Here is a 24,081-nt window from a genome sequence, read left to right on the forward strand (position 1 = left end):
TATGGTGTATACGACTAAAAATTATCAATCAACATATAAATATTTAGAAACAAATGTCCTTGTCCATGTTGAAACTACTGTGGTTAATTCAATCCAAAATATGATAAATGGCAACCAACCGTCTGTGTTGTTTGACTTCATATAAACCAGAGGTGACGAACCTGCGGCCCGCCAAACAATTTTGTGCGGCCCACCAAACGATTTGACAAACGCCCATACATGCAAGGCTTTACATGCAAGGCTTATTTTTTGTTATTTTATGTTTCAATACTACATAAAATAGCTTCAACTGTATGATTCGCATGGGATTTTTATTACTTTTGTTTGTTGTTCCTTATTGTTGATAAACTATTTCTAATCGTTTATAAAAAAACTACATAGTCATATGACTTAAAAGTTGTGCGGCCCGCTTACTCAGCTGTAACTAATGAAGTGGCCCGCGACAGCGAACGGGTTCGTCACCACTGATATAAACGAAAGCATTTCTGAGCTGTTTCTTTTGTCGGGCACGATTAAAAATCGAATTGTTATTGTGCAGTCTATAATTTTTTGATCAGCCTTGAAAAAATGTTATCTCCATCCAAATGAACTCATTAGTGTTGACAAAAGTTTACCAAAAAAATACAAGCAACGAACCACACACTCTTGCACGCGAGTCACGACAACAAATGTGCAGCGTTCGATCACTGCAAACGCTGTGGAATGTTATGGTGACCGGTCAGTTCAACTCTGGACTACAAATATAGGACGACCCAACCACATCTGTGACTTGAATTGTCCTGATTTCAATAGCAGGATTAGTTAATAATAGGCTACATTGGTTGGTCTGACTGACCACTATAACTTTCTCCAATCTACCTGTGAGATAATGGCTGTACTTGATTTGCCGAAAAACGTCAAATTGTATTTTTATTAATCATTTTGAATTAATCTTCTAGACATGGACGCTCTTCACACCAAGTTATGCTTTGGCAAATATTGTCATTTTTATAAAAACAAATTGAATTGAGCTGCATTCATTATTGAGAGGAAACAGCTGAATATTATGTCTGTAGCATGATGTCGTTTCTTTGCGCTATGTTTTAGTAACTCTGGTAAGATTGAAACACAGTTTTGTCTGAGTCAACTTGGTTACAAAATTGTACACCATAAATTGCAACCATGCTTGCAGATATGAGAGAACGTTTCACAGCGAGGCATTTTTAACGGTTCTTGAGGCGTAAAACCGCAACAATCTTGAGCTCTGAGTATCTCGGGCAGGTTGGACAAACGCGAACACTTCAGAGACAACTTTGAAACAAATTGCGGACGTAAAACAAACCAACCGCAACGCAAAGAGAAATGAAAGAAACTCGAAAGGTGATATACCGCAGTATTTGCGTCATTTTTGATTTCGATGTTGATCTGATCGATCCAGCCCCAGTCATCTTGTCTTTGTGGAATTTTCGACAAACTACAACAAATATCTTATTTGCTGATGGACTGTTCGCCATGATCACTGAACAGGAGAAAAATTGTTCACGTCATGCGCAAGAAGTTAACTGGGAAGGGAATTGCAACGGAAATATTGCCAGGTAGACATCTCAGCTCGCGTTGTTGAGAACACGACGCTCTAATTCAGTTCTTTCCTTCCGGGAATACTGAAATTTCGGAAACAAGACCTACTTCCAGTGCAACTTACTTTGCTACAACACGCAGCTTATATTAATTTGTTAACACCATCACATGCAGCTGATACAAAATTATAATCACGTGTATACTGTATATGGGTTCTACTGCTGCAATGGCTTGTTAAACTCAAAACAGGAATTTTAAGTCAAAAAGTTTTTTAAAGTGGCTTTTGATTACACAGGTTTTTAAAAGCATCACGTCCGACACTTTTCATTTGAGCAAATAAAAGTTAAACCTAGTGCTATCATATCTGCGTTTTATGAGGTTGTTGAAGCGTGACATTGAAGCCCAACATTTCATAGAAATCACGATTTTCGAATATTGACGGCTCCATTAAAAGCGCAATCAAACCCGGTAATAACAAGAATTATTATAAAGCGGTGCGCAGTAATATTCTTCTATGAATTTAACATCGAGTAATACATAAAATGAAGATTAAGTGGAAATACAAGAAAATTTGGGAACAATAAAAAGAAGTCACTCGAATTATTAGAGAAAAAATTTCATAAAAATAAAACATCTGCTGATTACAAATGACAAAATAATAAACAATTAAATTGAACATAGGAACACTGAATACAGTTTTTCAACTTAACGCAGGTTTTTTTCAAGCAGTCAACGTCATATAACAACCAGAACAAGTCGAACAACTTGACAACAGTAAACAAACGATATAATGATGAAAAAAACAGTGCATTTAAAAACCAACAAGAAACCTTCAGTTTCCACAATAAATGAAATTTTCTCCACAAACATTTTCCAAGACATCAGACATTACTTAAGTCATATTCCTTGTATAACTCTGGAATGGTTTGATAAATAACCTGATCTACAAACAAAAATTTAAAATAGAAAGATAATTGAAACAAAAAACATTATTTAATTAGGATAGTTTTGTTTCATTAAAGCTGGTCTTTCTCTAAATCCACAGCAGCAATAAATTTATCATCAAATCACTGTTGTACCTGAATCATTCTTGACGTGGTCATTGACGTAGGCGCTGTTTGGAAGAACTTCATCATACATCTGGTTTAGAACGCATTCAACTCCCTTGTACAAGACCAAGTATTGTTTCTGGAGGAATAAATCAAGTGTTTAAGAATCTTTAAATGAAATATTGACAGAATTTCTACAAATAAACTTTTCTTACAAAATTTTCGACCATGGCCATCCTGTCCTGCCTCAGTTGTTGAACAGTTTCAAAAATATTTACAGAAGATTTTTCCTGCATTTCTTGTAACAAGCAATCAAGTGCAATGAATGTACCAGTTCTTCCACTTCCATTGCTACAAATAAAGCATTTTAGATAACTAGAACCAAATTAAAGTTTGCAGTTGTCTTAGTTTCATTTTAACCTAGAAAGCCTTTTGCAAATTTCAATTCTAAAAAAAAATTTATGAAACACAGATAATAGTCTCAGAGCACAAAACAAAGGAATATTTGTGCATTCAACAGTCTGTGAAAAAAAATACAGAAACAAAGAGTTAAAAAAAATGATATTTTCAACAAAATCAAAGTTAATCTCAGAATCGCACAAGTTTCAACGCATTTAAATACAGGAAACAAAAGAGATGATCATGAAGGATTGGGCATGGAACGAGAATAATTAATGATAATAACAATTATATGTTTCGATGCATATTCGACCTCAACTCTCACCTGCAATGCACCACAATAGGAGATGAAGATTCACTTGCATCCACTTCCTTCCTCACTTGCGCTATGAAGCGGATCAAAGCTTGGATGTTTTTCTTCTCAAACTCATCGTCATTATCCCAAGATGTGAAGTGGAATTGCTTCAGTTTGCATTGACTTTCATCCTTAAATTATGTTTGCAATAGTCAGGTCTACTGCATGCAAATTACGACATACTATCGTAACTAATTTTGAAAACAAAAAGTCTGGATAAGTTACTGTATACGTAGTAATTCGAACTGTAACTAAATTTTAACCAATATCTATGATAAAAAGACTTCATCTTTGGCGTAACATTACACAAGCCAGCACCATACAAAAAATGGCAATACAACTTCTTAGAATATAATTTTCATAACATCCTTACACATTTAACGATAAGTTCCCTCGTTGTCCACCAATCATTTTCCTTCTCAGCTACAAGGTGCATAATTACACCATGTGCAGTGGTTGGTTCATTGTGTGAAGTCCAATACTGGTTACAAGTAACTTCACCTGTTACAAGCCAGTTAAGACCAGATAATAAGATAATACAAGCAAGAGATAAATGGTTAACAAGCTGTTTTTTATTATATGTTAGCAGAGTTGGCAACACAATGAATTTCATCACATAGACCTTTTATAACAAGTTTCCCGAGCATTACAATAAACAAGCAATCTTGTTCCCAAATCATTCTCCAGAAGTCATCCATTGTATTTGGAAGCGGACCTTGAGTTGCGATGTACTTCTTCTCATTGGTCGACATCTACAATAAAATATGTTGAAACGTTATAGAATGTAAAAGTAACAGAGGAATTTGCTGTAATTTGCAATCATTATTATCGTACAAGCATAAAACTTAAAACCAATCTCAAAAAATGGCACTAAGGCTTCAATGAGCAAGAGCTTGATATGTTATAACGTCTTTAATCAAAAGAACTCATAATTCTGCAAGATTAATTTAAGCCACTTTGTCACAAATTCAAATTTCAATAAAAAAATTACAATTTACAACAAACTTACAAGACTGCAAGAACTTACACAAATATATTCATAATAATATAAAAACTTTTTCACCAATTATACACGAATAATCCTCCGAAATTGTTCTGGTAATTCAGCAGTAAATTACAAACTCACATGCTACAAACCCCATGTACTCACGTGAATATAACTTAATGCATTAATGTAATCAGAGCCCTCTTCTCCAAATATGGTCGTTATTTTAACTCGATTTCTATTATCTGGCAAAGAATTTACAGTGTTCAAATAAAGGAAAAGTGAAAATTAACCGGTTTGTTTTGGAGAGTGGATTGTTTTACTTAACTGTATCAATGAAATTGATATCTGATCCATGTAAATAACTTTCAATAAATCTTGGTCAAATCAAAGTTAGAATTATATTTCATGGTAGCAAGAAACATATAATATTTGTACAAGACCAAGAAATGAATCTATTAAGTATAAAAATAGTACTTTATGAAATCACACCTTTGTCACTTAATGTGTCACAATGAAAGAAAATGGTGTAATAGTGAGGTGTATCTGATATGAATGTTATGTTGCATGGTGGGCTTTGAATAGAAAATAGTTTGCAAATCACATATTATGCAGCTTCCTAAAGACATGTTTGGCGCTAAATTAAGTTTGCAGATATCAGATAAACAAATCTTTGAGTAGTCAATCTAAAATTGGATTCAAATTGGTTCAAAAATACTCTGAAATATTTAAATATTCTGTAATATTCAATATGCATACAACTACAAAAGAACTGAATTTAAAATATTCCATCCAAAATAACAAAATATTAAAGTTGAAATTCTCATAATGTTATCTTACAAGGCAATATATTCTGACAACGATTCTTCTCATCATTCTGCGAAAGTTTGCCAACAGAATTGGAAAAATTAGGATAAGAAAATGAAATGTTCTAGAAATATTTAATTTGCTATATTAATTAAGTGACTTTTGACAAAATAAGTTGCACATTAGACAATAACGAATCAAAGTTATTCTGATGATATGAAAATGAAATTCACCTGAAATTCTTTGTACAAGTTTGGTTGTGAGACATTCCTTATGTGAGTTAGAAATTTAGAAAGAAGAATGTTTCTGGAAAAAAGAATCCTGTTCAATTAAAAAAAAATTCAAATTCAAATCGACCAAAAATCATCACCATCAAATGTCACCTTTTCAACTCTTTATCTTTCACTGAATCGACCACATTCAATTTCTGTTGGTTTGGCCTAAAAGTGAAAAGTCTCAATAACATCGCAACTTTAACAACATAAACATCACAACAAACCTGTTCTTTGTTTGACTCAGTCTGCGATAGAACCACAGAGCAATAATTGCCAGTCCAATGATGACCACTACAGGGACCACTACAGCAATGACCACTGTCACTGTGTTACTGGTGGTGGCTGCATAAAATTGGTAAAAAAGTTATTGTCAGAAAAAACAAAGATAATTTTCAAACGACAAAATACTTACCAGTCTGTACCACAGGAGACCACTGTGTGACAGTCAGTTCATCATTATCAGTTTTTGCTGCAACTGCGACTCTGTATCCAGTGTTGGGATCCAGTGCAACATTAGTGTATGTGGGGCTGCCCGGGAATGGAGACCGAGTTATTTCACCATTTCCAAGAGTAAACTGCGTATAAGTTTAAAACCTTAACAACGTCAATCACTAAAAGTTATTAATCACTAAATTATGTAACTGAAAAAAATGGATGATTGTCAATTCCAAGAACATACCATTGAGCAAATAAACACAGAGCAATCCATTTCAGCTCGTCGATAAAATCATTTGTATATGATCTATCAAATCAAAGTGCACAAACAGTTCAAACAACAAGCTGGTGCAGTAAAAAACGTTCATTAACGTGCTGTGATAAAGGTGTTATAGCAATGCTGTGTTGTCTTGCAGACAATCTACTCATATTGAACCATTCCTTGCCAATTTGTTTGAGCTTGAAACAGAAATGCGTAAGCAGGAAATCCATAAAAATCTTACTGAGATTTGCTCATTCCCGGCTTGTCTCTTTCTTCTTCCACTTAGGACAGTGGCAGGGTTGCCGAGGTCATCAGTCCACATCGCGACACATTCTGTCACTCTGGCCTTGTCACATGGTTCAAGTGGACCATTGACATTTGGGGCTTCACCTACTCAATAAAAATCATTGTTTGCTCAACTGGATTCGAGACACCAAGCTTTTGGGTTTTTTACCTTCAGTTTTAAGTAAAATTTATGACCAAAAAATATAATTTCCTTCGAAATAAAAAATGAGCAATCCCACTCAGAAACTATCAGCATTAACAATTTTAGACACAATTACATCTGCTTTTGTATTTACAAAGCTTATCTCACCATCAAGTGAAGTTGTGCGAAACACAGGATAGTATTGAATAGGTCCGTTATCTGAACTAAAAGTATCTGCAGGCAAGACAAATGTGTAGGATGTTGTGGTTGCTTGACCAGAGCTAAATCCCTCAGCAGCATTAGCAGGTGGAGGTGGAGGAGCTGAAAGTGAAGAGGATTTTAAATGAAAGAATTCATCAAACTTATGTTAAATAAAAAACTCACCTGCTGCTAAGGTTCGATTGGAAATTAAACTACGTTCACTTTCTTGGTCGCTTCCGGTAACATCGACTATGATGCTGTAAATATTTATGTCATAATCTGTATATGGACTTAGATTGGGGATGACGTGTGAAGCATCATCTTTGCTGATATCCTGGAAACAATTGAAAACTGTGACATTTGTACCCTTAAGTAAAAGGACAAATAGTTTTAAGATCCAGTTGTCATAATCAATCTTAACTATTATCAGGACTAATATGTAATCTAGTTATGTTACACATGACATCATTTACCATTCTATATTGCTCTATTGCATCGGAGAGAGCTACAATAACATATTTCTGGATAAAACCATCAGATGGTGTCCATGTGACACTGATATTATAAATCGTTGGAATTGAAACCAAGTCCAATGGTTGAGCTGGTTCTATGGCAGAAATATTTCATTAAATTCAACAGCTCACCATTTAAAGACTTGATGTTTATAATTGTTGTTCAAGTTTAGTTGTTGGTTTAAAAATTGAACAAACTTACTTGCGTTCATTTTTACCATCGAGTCACTTTGCAATTCATTGCTTATGACACTCACAGTTATATCATAAGTGTTGCCGGGTATTACACTAAGTGTTGCCGTGGTATCATCAAATCCAACACTCATTTCATTCATGCTTGCTATGCTCAGGCCAACATAGCTTATCTGGAGAAACATTCAAAGATTTAAAAACAAGAATTCACACCAGGGCCATCGTAGTAATAGAACATGTGACCACAAAGATGACAATTACATTGATTCGTTCCCCTCTTCCTGACGGCTTATCCCAAGTAACATCAAGCTGAGTTGTTGGATTTCCATTACTTTGTATTGCAACCAAGTTCTTTACCACGCCAGGAACTAAGCACAAAATATAATTTGATACTTTGTAATTTAAATTACAAATAATGATACAAACAGAAAGTTGACTGAATAAAAGGGCAGCCAGGATAATCTTCTGATATTTTATGTGGAAATACATTCATAATCTACAAAATTAATGTCTTAAAACAAAACCTACTTGTTGGAATATCTTCAGTTACAGGATCACTTGTTGCCTCTCCAACAATTCCAACTGAGATTCGATACAAGGTTCCGGGATCAAGTGGAGAAATCACAAAACTTGTTATGGTCTTTGCAATGATTCTACTGAAACACACAAAAATTTCTATAAACAACAATTCTTAAAAAATGAAATTGGGCACAAATTAATGGGTAGAATATCCAAAACTACATTTTTACTACATTCCAAAACTACATTTTCCTTACAATGAAAAGCAAACAAAAAGTCACAACCAACTGAAACCAATTAACATAAGATGTCATCTAGAGTGTTTCAATCTCAACAGTATTATTCTATCAGCATGTAATGACATATTCTAATATTACACAACACTCACTTATCTACTTCACTTGCTGTGTCTCCCACAACAACATATGAAAGCAAGTAAGAATCAAACTGGACTTCAGCAAAAGGTGGTGACCAACTTATTTCTATACTGGTTGTAGTTTGATTCACAATTCTTATGTTAGATGGACCAAGATTTGCTGCAAACAGAATATCAACTTCCTAATAAACTCAGATCAAAATCATGAACAAACTACCACACAACAGCTTGTAGACATCATACAATAAAGTACAATAAATAATTAAAGATCAATGAACACACAAAAGCACCTGTAGCTTGTGTGATAGAGGTAGCTTCACTGAGCACATCATTGCTCACACTGAAGACTTCGATAATATAACTCACACCAGATGTAAGTCCTGTTATATTGTATGATGTCGATGTTATGTCATCAATGCGAATTTCGAGTTGTGCTACATTTCCTTCCTCATTGTATTTGATCAACTAATTGCAATAAAGTAAAAAAATCATGTTAAAAAATCAAGCTTCAGTGACACAATAACGATATACTAAGATTACATAAACACATCATAATAAAAAAGTACATGCAATACATGTAATAATTAGTTTATCCAAACGGTCAGCTAAAGCTGTGGCAAATTATATGAGCATTTAAGATGATATAATTTGCATCAAATATCATTATAACGGACAATGTTTATAGTTGCAAAGCCTGGATTTTCTAATGTGCAACAAACAGCTTTGTACTGTCATATTTGACAACTTATGGGATTCACCTGACGGTCATAAATGGCGGAAGCAGCTGAACTTGGCAATGTCCAACTAATCAAAATATATTCATCGGTTACTTCTGTGGCACTTAGACCAGTCACAGGGTTAGGAGCTGAAACAAAAGCCATTTTCGTGATGTAACTTAAATTACTGCAAATACATGGATAATTAATGAATAACTATAACTTCTTAAATAAAATTATTTTTGTACTCACCCATAGTTATAGAAGATGATGACTCTTCTCCGAACCCAGCTGTATTACTTGCTCGCACAGTGACATCGTAAGATTGACCTGGTGTCAAGCTATCAGCATTGATCGGAGAGATGGTTGATGTAAATGTTTTATCACTTTCACCAGAAGTTGCAAATGTAGCTTGGTAATTATCAGCGCCATTTGTTGGAAGATTAAATGATAAAATTGCCTGGAATTAAACGTTTTTAAACACAGCTTTATATAAAAATATATCAAAAAAACTGTAGATTGAAATTTTTGCACTAAGTTAACATTTTCACAAACGAACATAAACAGCACTAAGGCAACAGCTTAAAACTGCAAAAAACATACCTTTGTTGTTCTGTCAGTTGCAAGTGTCACACTGATTATAGAAGCAATTCCGGGAACTAAAAATGTTAAAGCGTTAAAAATGTTAACGTTAACACTAAATGTTAAAATTAAAGCGAAGAGCTTTGCAAACACAATCAAAAGAGACTAATAAGTACGAAAACTAACCAAATAATTTCCAATAAAATTTAGTGAAAAAAATGTTTCTCAAAAAATAATATCGAAATTGCTTACTGCTAATTATGATGTGAGTAGCAACAATTATGATGACACAAAGTCAAATTAATATACGAGGTGGCTACTGCAATAAGCCACTAAAGTAAGGGGCAAGTGTTCAAACATATTCACCTTCTTTAATCAAAAAGAGTTGTTAGAAAGTTAGAAGAAGATTTTTTATTATTTAGTGATTAAGAAAATGATGCTAAAACTGGGAAGCAAAAAATCTAATTTCAGGCTAATTAAAACATACACGATGGAAATTACAACATCAAAATGTGAAAACCATTTGCTTGAATCTAGTGATTGGATCAAGTAATAGAACGTTTCGTATACAAGAAAAATTAAGTCTAGTTTATAGATACTTAAGTTCATGACAAAATATCTGGCTTTAGTAAATAAAATAAGAGACTATTATGTAAGATTATGAAAGCATAGAAACCATTAACAATATTAACTATCACTTATATAACACTACTTAAAATGATATTAAAAACATCACAAACCAGTGAAAAACTGAACTGAATTTGACCCTTCCCCAGTACCACCATCATTTACAGCCTCTACTGTGAAAGAATATCCTGTGTTTGATGAAAGTTTATCGATAGTTGCAGAAGCTACATTTGTGTCAGTTGTGGAGCTTGTAGTTCCATCGGAAGATGCAGGATTCCATTTCACAGTGTAAGTAACAGTTTGACTTCCTCCAACTACATCCCACTCCAGTGAGATTGATGTCGATGTCGATCCAGTCATTGTCGGAGTGCTCACCTTGTCAGGAACTAAAACACATCAAGCAACCATGAAAATACCTAGGAGTAATATGTTTATGAATGTAATTCACAAACTAAATCTAAAATAAACCTTTTCAAGAAGTCAACTGCAAGCATTTCAATACAAACACCAGTCACTTTGTACAACATACCAGCTTAAACTTTCATAAAATGTTTTAAAGAAAAAGACTTGCTTGTATCTATTCTTATAATTACTTTTGTTTTAAAGAAGTCATTATAAGGACAAAATTATAGAAATATCGGCCCTGAGTCTGCTTTAAAGCTTTGAAACAGTTTATTTCTGTTTTTGTTTTTTCTTGACTTTATTTAGAATTATGTCTCTCACAAAACACTGATGTCAAAACACTGTTAAGTCTCAACATCAACCATTCAGTTTTAAATCATTGTTAAAAAATAATTTTATTTTACTCTTTTACAATTAAAATAAACTGGCCCAAACAAAAAGCCCAAAAAAATGCAAGTTCAATATTATTCCATTACACCCAAAAATGTCACGATGCTTATGTTTTTATCCTGGCACAAAGGTGACAACAAATCTGAGTTGCAAAAACAAGAAAAGAAAAAGAGGGTGTATTTATAACTCCATTATGATTTTTACCTGTAATTTCTGTCACTGCATCAGACTTATCTCCAGTTCCAGAACCACTTGTAGTAGCAGTTACTTGTATGGTATATTCAGTGTTGGAGTTCAATCCACTGATGGTTGTTGGTGTTGAACCATCTGTGCTCACCATCATTGAACCTCCACCAGTAGCTGGTGTCCATGCTAACTCATAACCAGTAATGGCTACAGCATTTCCACCAGATGGTGCACTCCATGTCACTTGGATAGTGGAAGAAGTGGTATCCTTGACAATTAATCCAGTTGGTTTTCTGATACCTGCAGAGAAAACACAAAACATCCTACGATGATATAAATATTATTTTCAAAAGGATTTTCAGAAAATCAAAACTAATTGTGATCAACTCATAAGAAAATGATTTCTTTCTAGTCATAAAAGTTTTATAATTTCAAAACCATATGCAGCTTGTGCACGAATGATTGAGAGTTGTATGTTTCTAATTATTCACCATAATTTACCAAAACTTTTATTATCTCTGATATTAATCACAGAAAATTGAGCTATGGTTGCAAAATTAGGAAAATTGAGGTCAAGGTTATATCAAATCTAAGACTAGAAATTCAGAATCAAGCGTTGCCTAGCAACAGCATTACAGCCATAACATGCCCAAGATATGGAGTTCACAATCTCCAATCATTCATATGCAAGGTATGTATGTGATTTTAAAAGTATAAAACTTTTTAAACAGTTCTCAAAATATTAGGGATGGGCCGATATGAAGCCAAACCCAAATATATTCGCCGAATATCGTGTTTGTGGAAGTATCGGGCGAACACGAATACAATATTATTTATAAATTTACTGACTTTAGTAGAAAATGATGATTTAGTTTGCCAACAAAGTTAAAATAAAGTCAGCAGTACTTATAATGAAGATCATTTCCCTAACGATTTTGCCTTTTCAATCGCTTTTTAAACATTATTTTTTGAAAGAAAGCCATTTGTTTATCAATTACGTAATGTTACAAGCAAGAATTGACAACTTTTGGATGAAACCTTATTCTTCGGTGCTAATATGAATAGATTCGGATTCGTTTGAGTCGACTTTAATGCCAACTTGCTCGCGGCACATCCCTATAAAATACCATCAAATATATGTTGCAAATCAGATAGCTATTGTGACTTGATCAGCAGAAACTGTGACAGCAGAAACTGTGACACCACAAACAAAAGTAATGGTGGAGTAAAAGAACTGATGACTTGCATCAAATGTATCAGGAGCAAGTTATTATATTATTATGACCAAAATCTACTTAGTTTATAAAATAAAGCACAAAAATGTGCTGAGTGATTAATGTTAACTTATAAAGCAAAGAAGACGACTTTTCACAAAACCTGGAAGGGCCAAGCTCTGTGACATCATTCTCAAATTTGTAACTATAGCAAGGGATCACAAAGGTTAGCTCAGCATGGTTTTAAAGCTCTTTTCCAATACTAACTATGATACCTGACTTTCATCCTTTTCTTATCTTTAGCCTTTTCTTGTTTTTATTGTTATGCCACATTTCTTAAACTTTTCTAAAAGTGGGTCCCATACTTGACACAAGCTTTGGTGTTAAGAAGTTAAGACTTTTTATTGTTCTGAGCCAATGGCCATAAGAGTAGAATCGCCAATTCCTTAATCTTGTCCTTCTTTAGAGTCTAGCTGTGTTAGGTTGTGGCAATAGAATTTTTTCGGAATCTTTTCAAGATTCCAACTTGAAGCTAACAACTGCCAGAGATGTGACGATGAATATTAAAAAGTTTGCATAACTTTGTGATTTGGATAAAAAACTTATCAATTTTAACGAAAAAAGTTAATCCACCTTTTCAAAATTTAAATTTATTAAGACAGTTAATGCTAGTTCATTCAACGTAACTTACTATCAGAATTAAACTAAATAAAAGAAAACAAACACAACTCAAATACCTTTTACAAATACCTGACAAACACATCTAAAACATGGATAAATTTTAAGATAAGAAACGAATCATGCTCAAGTTTTGTTTGAGGCCAAAATACTGTAATTACAGAGGGGGGCCAAAAATCACCTTTCTGTGTAAAATAGGGTTAACCAAAAAAACACATGAAAGGCACAATCTGTTGATAAGAGTAGTCCAAGATATTCTTTTACATACAAACAGGTGAATCCTGTTATACTGATAAATAGCAAAATCAACGCTCTTTAAATTAGCTGCTTGATTATGATGAGTCTGAATAATTTTATCCATTGCCACCACATGTTAGTTTATGATTACTACAATTACTTTAGAATTGTTACATCATAATATTAGAAATCATTATTACACGTGTGTGCACTGTTAAAAAGTGTATTCACTTTGAATTATGGTTTTCTTTTTCAACTGATTAAAACCAATTCTTTTTGCTTTTTAAACTCGATGAAGCTTTTTACAACATTGAGTTTTTACAATTTTTACTCCATGCATTGTGCATAAACATTTACCTGTTGTTGCAGATAATGCATCAGATACTGCATCAACTCCATTATTTGTACTCTTGGCAGCAACAATTATGCGGTAATCAGTGTTTGCTTGCAAGTTGTCAATAGTGGCAGATGTGCCAATAACATCCCTTGTACTAGAACCATCATTGCTGGCAGGTATCCATAAAACAACATAACCAGCAATAGATGCAGAACCACTACCAGTTGTATCAGGAGCACTCCAACTTATCTCAATTGATGTCGTTGTCACGGTTGTAGCAGATAATTCAGTAGGTTTGCCAAAAGCTGAAACAACAAATTACATTATATCATACAAATAAGTGAACTTAACATTTCATAGATTGAGTAGGTTGGTATGTGTGGTGGTGGTGGAAATTCCTAAACAATCTTTATTTGAGATAAATAGGTGATGGTCAATTACATGCTGACAAGCTGAAAAGTTTTCTTAATTCTCCTGTAAATGACCAATTTGATACTTTAATATGATTTTCTCCATGTTTTGTTTTTTTGGATTAAACTGCTCGTAAAATATCCTTGTCAGTGGCAATGTTTGCCGCATTCCCTTCATTTCTTCGGATGGAAAACAAGCCAACAAACTTTTCTTTTAATCAAAGCTAAGCATCAGTGTGTTACTTCTTAAGTAGTGGGTTGCTAGCACTGTTCCCTCTAAACTGCGCGCGTGCGCAAATGCGCAATGCTGACACGGTGTCCGCGCACAGAAAATCCGTGCTGCACACAAGAAAAAAATCCAACCTGAACTGAAAATAAAATAAACGTATAATAATCCATTCTGTACTATTTTTCAATGTGAGTGACTAGCTGTTCCAGCCAATTATGCGATTCACATACGTATTTACGCAGCTAATCAACGTCATTGACAGGCGCCCACTTGTGTCGCTACCAGTGTTTTAGCCGATGTGGCCAATGTGGAGTGAAGACTCGCTAATAATGCTAAGTGCTGTTTATGCTGGTACTATGACACTTTATCGAAAGACACTTTATCGAACGACACTTTATCGAACGACAGTTAATCGAACCGACAGATGATCGAACGACTCTTTATCGAACGACAGTTAATCGAACCGACAGTTGATCGAACGACACTTTATCGAACCGACAGCCGATCGAACGACACTTTATCGAACCGACAGTTGATCAAACCGACAGTTGATCGAACGACACTTTATCGAACCGACAGTTCAAGCAAGATTTTTGCGTGTTTCTCAAACGTTGAGACAATAAGCCATTGTGATGTGCGGTCTTTGTAATGGTGTACATTAATGAATTGTGATGTATATATCATAAAGTTGACGATTTATATTTTATATCTATATTTTATATTTCCATCATAAAGTTGACGATTTATATTTTATATCTATATTTTATATTTCCATCGTAAAGTTGACGATTTATATTTTATATCTATATTTTATATTTGTATCATAAAGTGTACGATTTCGCATGGCGGCCGGCCCGCCCACATATTAATAAGATATCACAAGAATACGCACAAGAATCACTAAGTACGAGATTGTCTGTACAGTAGACTAGACTAGACTGTCAACCAACGGCTGAAGAGCATAGTCGAAAATTATGACTCAACGAATATTGACATAAAAAGTTATCTTCGAGCAATTGCACACAACTTGTAATTAAATGAATGCGATTGAAATGTGCACTTCGTCAGTTGTCGTGCTTTTATCAGTGCATATCGTCAGTTGTTTCGATAAGTTGTGGATCTTTTTTAACCCTATCCTAAACAGGCTCGCGAGTTTACTAAAAAAACTAGGTGTGGCCGACCCCGCACACACATTTGCAATCGTTAATTACTAGAAAACTATGCGTCGTAGACTGATGAGATTTTTACAGGTTAGTAGAGACATCAACTGGCTTCCTGTATACATCATAATTGTAAAACTAAAGAAAGTGAATTTAGTGTAAATTAGGTATTTCTAAAAGTGACACATTTCTAGAAATTCTTCTTGTTACACCGCGCCCCCGCTGTGAGAAGAGAACAAAAGAGAATAGTTAGTCAAGTTATTGGTGCGTAAATGAGTTAACGAAAACGTTACGCTTCAATGCGGAGAAAGCAAAATTATATAAATATCACAATATCTCAAAAATTACAAAATCCAACTTTACCAAACAAACATGGACAGATAGCTGAACATTTTTTATGAAAAGTCACCAAATTTTAATTTTCTACAGCAAACAGTGCAACTGTACGTCACGTTTTGCTATGACTGTGTGCGGGAGAAGCAACAGTCGATTCGATCAACTGTCGCTTTGATGAACTGTCGGTTCGATAAAGTGTCGTTCGATCAACTGTCGGTTCGATAAAGTGTCGTTCGATCAACTGTCGGTTCGATCATCTGTCGTTTCGATAAACTGTCGTTCGATTAAGTGTCGTTCGATAAACTGTCGTTCGATTAAGTGTCGTTCGATAAAGTGTCTTTCGATTAGGTGTCGGGTCACGGTTTATGCTGACCCCTTGTAATAATGGCAAAACGAACACGCATTGGCACATCCCCTCACCAAGCCAAAGTAAAAAAGAAATGCGATTCCTTTAAGATGGAATGGCTGTCGGAGTATGGCGTATCGTATGGCGTATCAAATGGCAACTGGAAGAAAAAACTGTGAAACTGGGTGAGATTTTTTCTTTTTCGAGCGAGAAAGGTCTGCTCTGCAAAACATGTTGCGAAGCCAAAATAGCAAGTGAGTTTTCGGAGGGGAAAATGTGGACAGAATGGAAGCTGGACTACCTTAAGTGTCACATTCAGCACAAAAGCCACTTGAAAGCGGTGGGAATTGTAAGAAGATGCAAGATGGGAATGGGGATCGGTACATTGTTGAGGGAGAGCACCAAAGATCGAGAGAAGAGGAACGAGCTGTCACTCGTAAAGAAATCCAACCCCGAGCAAGTTAAAGTTCTCATCGACGATATTCTCCTAGCCATCAACATGAATGCCTCTATGCTGTCGGTTCAACAAATTCACGATCACATGGCAAAGTAAGTGAGTATTCCAGAAAGCTGGCGAAACAAAAATTATGCCTTTGAGTTTGTGAATTCTTTCAACCAAATAGTGCAGAATGAGACGATGTGTAAAGTTAAAAATGCACCTTGGCACACCCTGGTCGTAGATGAGAGCACAGACATAACAGTGCACAAAATGCTACTCTTGTATATTAAATACAGAGAGGAAAATAACGTTAACCATAAAACTGTGTTTGGCGACATCGTCCAGCTGACGACATGCACCGCTCGGGATATTGTGCAGGTCAGTTCTACACCAATCATAAACTAGACATGCAGAGAATGGTGATGCTGAACTCCGACGGTGCCTCAGTAATGTTAGGAAAGCACAACGGAGTTGCAGCTTTATTAAAGCAGCAAATACCACACCTAACTGAGCAACACTGTGTAGCCCAGTGGTTCTCAACCCGGGTGCCAATTACGTTTCAAAACGGTGCCGCAAGTTATTGCGCACTAACCAATAGTCCAGGAAAACGGTGGCGAAAATTATTTTTATTCAATGCAGAAACTTTTTGGTTTGACTCTGGGTGCCGCCAAATCTTTTGGTTCTTTGCAGGGTGCCGTAAGCCAAAAAAGGTTGAGAACCACTGGTGTAGCCCATAGAGAGGACTTGGGCATTGATGATGCGTGGAAAGAGGTACCTTTGATGCGTGACGTGGAAACTTTTCTTAGAACAGTTTATTCCACTTTCTCTAGATCCACTGCAAAGAGGGGAAAAGTCAAAGAGCTAGCAAAGATTCTTAATGAGGATTCGCTGTCATTCAGGCCTCTGAACGAAGTGCGGTTGCTGTCGCGGGACCAAGCCATGAATGCTGTTCTGAGGAACTACACTGTCTTGGAAGAATACTGCAAGAGAGAATCCAGTGATAACAGAGATCCAGTGGCGAATTACTGTTACAAAAAGCTGATCGATTCAAAGTTCAAGTTCACTCTCACTGCTCTAGGAGATGTTTTGGGCGAGCTGGCACACCTTTGCCTTTCTTTTCAAAAACGCAACCTGACTGTGATGGAGGGGCACTGCTTTGCAAGAGCAAAGATTGAGAAGCTGCGTTCCCAATACTTGACAGGGGAAAAGGATATCAAGTTGAGTGCAGCTCAGCTGTGAACAGAAGCGTCAGCTGATGGCAGAGATACCGGTGAGATTATTTGTTTTATTCGTAATCTCTGCGATCACTTGGATGCTCGGTTTCCAGAGGATGAATTAAAGGAGTGGTCTGCATTGGACATTGAGCTCAGACATCAGTTTTGAGTACAGATCAGCAGACATTGCCACATTGGCAAAGAAGTATGAGGCCATTCCCCACCAGCCATATTCTGTGGAGGCCATTAACGGTGAATATGCTGAATTCAAGTACATAATGAGGAAAAAACTGAAAAAAGGGTCAATCAGCACATTTTCAGATATGGTGACTGCAACACTAAAATGTTAAGAACTGAAACACGTCTCACAGCTTGTGGATATTTGTGCTACATTTGCTACATACATCCAGTGCGGATTGTGAAAGAGGATTTAGTTTAATGAATCGTCTTAAATTGGATCATTTGGACCAGCTGATGCACATAAAGTCAAAGCTGCAAGCAGACGAAACCTTGTCGATGTGTACAACCATTGGAGACGTGAGAAGGACAGACGGGAAAATTAAGGTGAAAGTTAAGTCTTCAATCAGAATGTGCTCATCTAGTGTCACTTATTTACAATTTTCTTTTATGGAAACTGATCATTGAACGCTGCCACTAGTTTGAGTTTTAAAATTCAAATGATTTCGTCATATACTGAATTTCGTGAAAAAAGAGTTACTTGACTGTATCCCAAACCACTGTAGAACAATCTCACCCAGTGCATGGCAGGAGCTTCACACAATGGCTTATGTTCATAATGCAAGTCAGAGCTTTATAATAAAAATGTTAAGTGTGTTTTCAAAATCAGGAGTTTACAGTTGGCTTGGTTTGGTTGGAAGCTCATGCTATGCCATAGTTACAATTAAATATTTATACTTCCAATAGCGGTAACATACTACACAGGTCATGAACAAGATTTTTGTAATTTTTATTGTGTAAATGGGCTAAAGCACTTAATTAAAAGTGTTATAACAGAAATGTAAATGCTGTAATTTGATTCTTTTAATAAATCATGTGACTTCAATGGATGCGATGCTGGCATGACCACAGTGCGCACGTCTGATGTTGCTCACAGTGGTTCAAGGGATCGCTCAGGGAGTTTGTGTTTGCTCAGACTCGTGAAAAATTAGAGGGAGCATTGGTTGCTAGTGATGCTATTTTTCTAAATTAGTAACGTCATGTTATTTATTACTATCCACCGAGTTGTACAATTGATAAAGACGATACAAGATTGTGCTATATGTACTTTCAATGATTCTGTGTGTCTCATATCACAATTTCCAAATGTGGTTCCTTATGGCCATAAAGAATGAATTAAAGCAAAAAAGTTCAATAGATGGAGCCAATTACTTGTCACATATCAGGCATATTTAAATCTAGGCCACAATAAAATCAGGCGATTTAGTAATTGGGAAAGTGTTTTACAGTTAAAATTCTACATTCTCAATCATGAATCAAGACCAGACGAGGTTAGCAATATCATTGAACCCCCTAGTCCTTGGTCAACCTGTGCAAGCAATGTTACATTAACTTATGACGATGAGTAATTTTTTTGTAAAGATTTAATTGTATGCAGTTTAAAACAAAATTTTATCTGTATAAGTATGACAACATGGCTAATGGTCATTCCAAAGTAACATTTAAAAGTTTGTTTAAGAATTGTAAACAAAAAATTCAAAATAGCCAAGTAACATGAGAAATTACAACACTCACTTGCTACAGGTGATGATGCGCTATCATCAGTGAATATTTCATCACTCTTCCAAGCCAGAATAGTGACAGAGTAATCAGTGTTAGATGTCAGTCCAGTGATTTGCAACATATATGTGTATATGTCTGACAAAGACTCAGTTTGACTTGATCCACAGCCATCTGAATAAGTTACTCGATATTCTGTGGTTGTTTGGACGCCAATAGCTGTCGGATTCAAATATTCCCAGCTAATAATAAATTGGTTGGTGCCAACATCACTGAAGCTGAGCATACTTGGTGCAGGTGCAGCTGAAAGAAACATTCAATCATAATAACAATGAAAAATCGCAACAAACTCCTAAACAACATTTTAACTTAAGGTGAGCAGAGTTCAGAGCAAGATGATCTTAAATGAAGGAATCGTTGTCAGTAAGTGAATTGAAAAATATTACTAGTATGAGCAGTCAGTCATTGATAAGATAAGCAGTCATTGATGAAACTGTATTGAAATTTGCCCGTCACGACATCATAAAATCATAAAGCTTGATGACTGACGCTACAATAAAATCAATTGTTTTTTCCGCCAATTATAATAAAACTAGCACTAATTGCACTCAGCTTTACTGAGATTTATGTCCAGGCATCTAGTTGCATACCAGTACTGTATCGTGAGTAGTTTATGTCCCAAAAAACCAACATGTTTGTGTCGAGAGTGAAACTAAATAGTCCTAATGCTGTTGAATTAAAGAAGCTAAAATCAAACATAATCAAGGTTAAGGGCTTTAAACAGCCGCACAAACCTTCCCTAATTCTAAGCATCAGTTTTTGTCAGGTTTGCTCCAACAGGAGCCACCAGGTTTTCTTAAAGAAAATTCAGAAAAACAATAACAATAATGAAATTTAGAAAATAAAGTGTTTTCCAAATGTCAAATTTCCATTGTCAAAGATAAGTGATCTGGGACAAACAGGCTTGTTTGTTGAACTTAGTACTTTATCCTATGGTTTGGTGCTGGGCAAATCACAAGCATGGTACTTCGCACGTCTAGTCTATTTCTGTATTTGTTTTTAACAACAATCATTTTGAAGGTCACATTTTGGACAAGCACAGAGGTAAGTGAACGGTTAAGATATTTTCAGAAATTCAATGGCCATTTTAAATTGTTCACTGTACGATAGGATTGATATTAACCAAAACGTGTGCAAAGGATTAATTGCATCAATGGTGGCAAATTTAGGATTGCGTTGAGGGAGGCAGGCCCAAAATTTTTAAAACCTGGGTCTAAAATTCCTCTGTCCTGACCAACCCACCTAAAATGCTCAAAAATTTTGGGTTTTAACGCATCAAAAAGCGCCTTAAAATGAAACATATTCTCATATTTATACGTGCAACAGCTGCCCATTTATAATGTATACTTTCGAAATACCAGGTACAAAGATTTTAAAACGTCATATACTTGCCTATTAAGTATATTTTATTCACCATATGTGTCTCACTGCAAGCTTGGTAGCTGACGTTACCAGTTTTTAACAGTAAGCTACCGTAATATAGGTTTATAGGATTTCCAATTGTTCATTATGTCTCTAAACTTCAAAAAGTAGGCTAGGTTGTAACTTTTTATAATTTGTAGGCAGACGGGCTCATGACCCAACAAAACACCTTTGTCCCAAACTTGGGTCCTGGCTCTGGGTTTGAGAACCATTCGTTTAAAAGTTCTTGCATGCAATTGTGATGTCATAGTTTAGTGCAACATCTACTAGCCCAACCATTACATTATTAAACACGACCACTTCACTACTGTCCTGCGGACCTAACAGGGTTCCATTGTACGCCCATTTGATGTCACTATGGTTTGCTAAAAACAACAATGACATCACAAAACTGTATATCGCATTGAAAAACATTTGCTACAGTAGCAAATATGATGAAAGATGAATGCATACATAATTATTTATCATAGCAAGGTTCAGAAATTGGGTAATAAAATTTCAAGCAAAATGCAACACTTTGTTGTTCCTGGTCACTATCTATTAATACGCTTTTCTTTTTAAAATGTCAATATTAGTAAATAAATACCTGTTCTAAGGTTTGAAAGTTCATCTACATCAGGATTGGTCATATCATAGACAAAAACATTGTATAAAGCGTTTGGCTTAATAGGAACAGAGGGTGCAGTAGCCATGGTAACTTCAAACTGGAAAAAAGCAGATATAATTATCACAAACACCCCATTGCTTACGTTCTCATTTACCTGCTAATATGTGCATTTCTCACACACAGGCAATTTAGCACAGTACACTCTCATATTGCCAATATCTAGAGTGTCAGACTTTTAGTAACTCTATGACTATTTATCGTGCTCATTTCTTGAAAAAAGTTTGGCAACAGCTCAAAGTGTGATTAATTCTCTCACAATCAAAAACTGGTCACAAATATCAATACCTCTCAAATTTAATCAACTGGGTGTTAAAAAACTTTAACAGACATTTTAATTTGAATTACATACAAAACTTTCTTCAAAAATAATTGCAAAGTCTAGGGTATAAGTAGATAATAGATACGCACCTAAGGCGGCATTTTCCACCTTGGGATTTTAGTTTTTCCTAATGATATAATTAACGAATGGCTTTCAATAATGACCTATTGTCTTTGCGTCTTGTCTTTTTTGTCACATTAGTGTGGTGGAAAACTGACGAAAGTTTGATGTTACGTGGTATGCAAGTGGTTGTAACAGGTGATTTCATTACACGCTGGCCGCTACTTATTAGCAAACTTGTAGTTATGCATGAATAATCAGACCCTAGCTGATGCATCACGTGAATGATCACACTCTGGCCACACATGAGAAGCGAGAGGTTCTTGTGTCCCAAGAACGTCGTTGCTGCTATCTACGGATCTATCGTTGGGATGATACTAAAGTAATTCATTAGCTGAAATGATTCATCTTTAATTGTTTAGACTCTACGCGCATATATCTACGCGCTTCCACAAACAAAAATCAAAGAAATAAAATGAGGTCTTGGGTCGTCTGCAGCTTAAATCTCAAGGTTTTGTCAACTATCGCAACAGAGTAGTTAAGTTATGATGCCAATTGTAAAGCGAGCAACCTACCGTGTAGCAGGAAACGTTTATCCACTTACAATTGCAACTTACAACTTTTGAAATCTTATGGTCAGGTCAGACCAGGTTACAAACTTTTATTCCTTTCCATTATCTCTTACCGTTTTCACATTAAATTTAAATTTGTGATAAACCATGTCTACCCTACTCCCTACATTACAAAAGTAAATGGTACAACTGTTTCTTAAGTTAAGGGAATCCCCAATTTATGTAAAGACCCACCCCGAAATTTAGAAAGTTAGTCGACTATTAATTCACTGTAATACAGGTAAGGTGCATAAATGAGATGCAACAACATGGCAAGCAAAAGTGATATGATATGGTCCAAAACAATAATAAATGCAAAAGATCAGGCGCAACTTGGTTCAAAATTAAAGTCATGACAAGACTTACTGGTTGTGAGGCCTCAATGGCATCAGTTGGAGGAGTGATTCCTGATGAATTGGAACCAGTACCCTCTTCCACCACTGATATTTTGTAAGATGAACCTGGTGAGTTATACCATGTTATGGTGAATGAAGTTGAACGAATTTCTGCTACAGTTAACTGCGCAACCTGTGAAGCCATCGGAGTAATTGTTGAATAAAATTTTTTATAAATTTATCAATTCACAAAGTCACAAAAATTAACTTACACTGATCCCAATAACCGACAAATATAAGAGCAATATTGATTGTAGCATTTCTATCCACAGCAAGTTGCAATCACCTGCAATGAAAAAGCATCAAGTCACTATCGTAAATATTTTGCAGTTCGATTTTTTCAGAGCAATCAATATAGCCATAGCAAACAGCTATAGGCCTAGTACAAGAAATACTTTTTTAAAAAATGAAATCAATCACCTGAATTACAGATGTTGCCTAAATATTTACTTTGAATGTTTAGAGGAACTGTTTTATAACAAAGAACAAATTACGTATGAAGCCTTAAATTCTGTTAAAAAAGTTTAATTGTAGGAAAATACATAAGGCAAATATAGCAATATACACAAAGACAGCAGATATTAAAATGTCAGAGAAAGAATTCTCTCATTAAAGAAAAAACTGGCCAGAGCTGACCAGGAAATTCCTAATCTAAGATGTTATTAGACAAATAATTAATTATAGATACATAACATGACAATACATAACAACATAAACATTGTTACCCCCTAAAAATATTGACGCTAAACGAAATGTTATGATTTATGATTTATTTATTTATGATAAATTTCAATCATCAATAATATGACAGTAAGTAGCCAACAAACGCTTTTTGTTTAATAACTTCGTTGCATTTGCAAGTTAATGTTTTCATCCGTTACTTTTAGGTTTCTGCTTCAACTGAATTAACAAATTTAAATCTGAATGACATCTAGATCACACGAAAACAACAACGA

At 35.2% G+C, this 24,081-nt stretch overlaps 2 protein-coding genes across 4 annotated transcripts; both read right to left on the reverse strand.

Annotated features, from left to right (window-relative positions):
* Window positions 1-1,660: 1,660 nt before the first annotated feature.
* LOC143450140 (tyrosine-protein phosphatase non-receptor type 7-like) lies at window positions 1,661-4,127 on the reverse strand. Of its 2 annotated transcripts, none has more exons than XM_076950584.1 (6): window positions 3,983-4,127; window positions 3,734-3,861; window positions 3,331-3,491; window positions 2,834-2,957; window positions 2,637-2,745; window positions 1,661-2,500 (listed from the first exon to the last, which is right to left on the reverse strand). In XM_076950584.1, exons 1-6 carry the CDS (start codon window positions 4,110-4,112, stop codon window positions 2,439-2,441), a joined length of 714 nt encoding a protein of 237 aa, XP_076806699.1. In that variant the 5' UTR covers window positions 4,113-4,127; the 3' UTR covers window positions 1,661-2,438. The 2 variants fall into 2 exon arrangements, with proteins under 2 accessions (XP_076806699.1, XP_076806691.1); XM_076950576.1 differs by having other exon boundaries at window positions 1,682-2,500; window positions 2,822-2,957.
* A 224-nt stretch (window positions 4,128-4,351) lies between these two features.
* On the reverse strand, window positions 4,352-23,411 carry LOC143449942 (fibronectin-like). 2 transcript variants are annotated; one of them, XM_076950294.1, is made up of 25 exons: window positions 23,338-23,411; window positions 23,097-23,258; window positions 21,660-21,777; window positions 19,607-19,894; window positions 13,741-14,025; window positions 11,273-11,554; window positions 10,390-10,662; window positions 9,671-9,726; window positions 9,320-9,527; window positions 9,110-9,216; window positions 8,642-8,816; window positions 8,364-8,511; window positions 7,985-8,112; window positions 7,718-7,824; window positions 7,467-7,629; window positions 7,226-7,359; window positions 6,936-7,086; window positions 6,720-6,872; window positions 6,366-6,514; window positions 5,840-6,002; window positions 5,652-5,769; window positions 5,536-5,592; window positions 5,386-5,458; window positions 5,186-5,276; window positions 4,352-4,590 (listed from the first exon to the last, which is right to left on the reverse strand). In XM_076950294.1, the coding sequence occupies exons 1-25, from the start codon at window positions 23,383-23,385 to the stop codon at window positions 4,490-4,492; spliced, it is 3,738 nt and encodes a 1,245-aa protein (XP_076806409.1). In that variant the 5' UTR covers window positions 23,386-23,411; the 3' UTR covers window positions 4,352-4,489. The 2 variants fall into 2 exon arrangements, with proteins under 2 accessions (XP_076806409.1, XP_076806417.1); XM_076950302.1 differs by lacking the exons at window positions 4,352-4,590; window positions 5,186-5,276; window positions 5,386-5,458; window positions 5,536-5,592; window positions 5,652-5,769 and adding an exon at window positions 6,107-6,169 and having other exon boundaries at window positions 5,863-6,002.
* Window positions 23,412-24,081: the final 670 nt, after the last annotated feature.

Source organism: Clavelina lepadiformis, chromosome 1, assembly GCF_947623445.1.
Source record: "Clavelina lepadiformis chromosome 1, kaClaLepa1.1, whole genome shotgun sequence".
NCBI classification, from domain to species: Eukaryota; Metazoa; Chordata; class Ascidiacea; order Aplousobranchia; family Clavelinidae; genus Clavelina; species Clavelina lepadiformis.